Source organism: Dinoponera quadriceps, unplaced genomic scaffold (assembly GCF_001313825.1).
Source record: "Dinoponera quadriceps isolate SergipeBrazil2010 unplaced genomic scaffold, ASM131382v1 scaffold115, whole genome shotgun sequence".
Taxonomy (NCBI): Eukaryota; Metazoa; Arthropoda; class Insecta; order Hymenoptera; family Formicidae; genus Dinoponera; species Dinoponera quadriceps.
Window position 1 is genome coordinate 1,485,498 of NW_014554511.1, and position 1,345 is coordinate 1,486,842.

General features: G+C 46.4%; 1 protein-coding gene across 1 annotated transcript in view; it reads right to left on the reverse strand.

Annotated features, from left to right (window-relative positions):
* Positions 1–477: 477 nt before the first annotated feature.
* Positions 478–1,345, reverse strand: part of LOC106751639 (fibroin heavy chain-like) — a 5,464-nt gene continuing 4,596 nt past the window's right edge. The window contains exons 2-3 of the mRNA XM_014632603.1: positions 744–1,119; positions 478–610 (exon numbers count right to left, since the gene is read on the reverse strand). Coding sequence (XP_014488089.1) covers positions 478–610; positions 744–1,119 — 509 coding nt within the window. The remainder of the gene's footprint in view (positions 611–743; positions 1,120–1,345) is intronic.

Consider the following 1,345-nt stretch of genomic DNA (forward strand, 5'->3'; position numbering starts at 1 on the left):
ACAAGCTGCACTGTCGTTTGTCATTAAAGAGCAGAATACCGTGGACAAGTTGAGACGTAATACGCGCGCACTTGTACGAAACGACCCGGCTCGACTTCGTTCTTAAAGCAGACACTCGGTGATTATTATTTATTAAACGGTATTGTTTGTCGAAAAAACGCAAGGCTAAAATTGAAAATATCCGTGACGGAAACAATATATTAGCTCAGTCCGTCCTCCGTGCGATAACGTTTTCGCTCTTAATATCGTAATTTTCATTAATAACATTCATAATACGAGATTACATTTTTTAATATCGCATTAAAAACAGAATACTGCGGATATCATTCAGACACTTTGTGGATCATCCTATAATGCGTAGTATTCAAACTGATTCCGGGTCATTCGTGAAAGAACGGGTATATTTAAAAGGAAATAACGCGTTTCAAAGCAACGAGTTTTCGCGAAGCGCAGAATTATAATGAAACGTTATAAAATTTAATCACTCTTTGCCAGAGCAGCAGCATTAGATGCGGCACTAGAAATGGAGCTAACAACTCCCTTATCATCCACCATAGCGAAGGAATCACTCATTGCTGAAGCCAAGCTTTCGCTGATTCCCCTTCGTTTCCTGCGACAGTACATTAGAGTTACGAATTACACGATGCCGAAAGATATCATCATCCCTCTCACGACCCTTCTGCTCTTCCTTCTCTGCTAAAGCTATATACGATTTATTTGAATTATAATCACAATTTACGTACCTCAAGCTATATGTAGAGCCCATAGCAGATGCTTGGCTGTTAGCAGATGCTGACGAGTGTCCACTTCCAAATGTCTCACTCCGAGCGTTTGCGTTTGACACTGCGTACGCGTTAGAAGAAGAAGTGCCGTCCGCCCCGTATGTTCCACTCATAGCGTTTGCATTGGCCGCAGCGTATGCGTTAGAAGAAGAAGTACCGCCCTTCCCGTACGTCCCACTGACAGCGTTTGCGCTTGACGCTGCGTAAGCGTTAGAAGAAGCAGTACCGTCCTTCCCGTAGGTTCCACCCGCAGCGTTTGCGTTGGCTGCTGCGTATGCGTTAGAAGAAGCGGTACCGTCCTTCCCGTAGGTCCCACTCGCAGCATTTGCGTTGGACGCTGCGTATGCGTTAGAAGAAGCGGTACCGTCCTTCCCGTAGGTTCCACTCGCAGCGTTTGCGTTGGCCGCTGCGTATGCGTTAGAAGAAGCGGTACCGTCCTTCCCGTACGTTCCACTCGCAGCGTTTGCGTTGGCCGCTGCGTATGCATTAGAAACAGATTTACCGTCCTTTCCGTACGTCCCACTCACAGCGTTTGCGTTGGCTGCTGCGTATGCGTTAGAAGA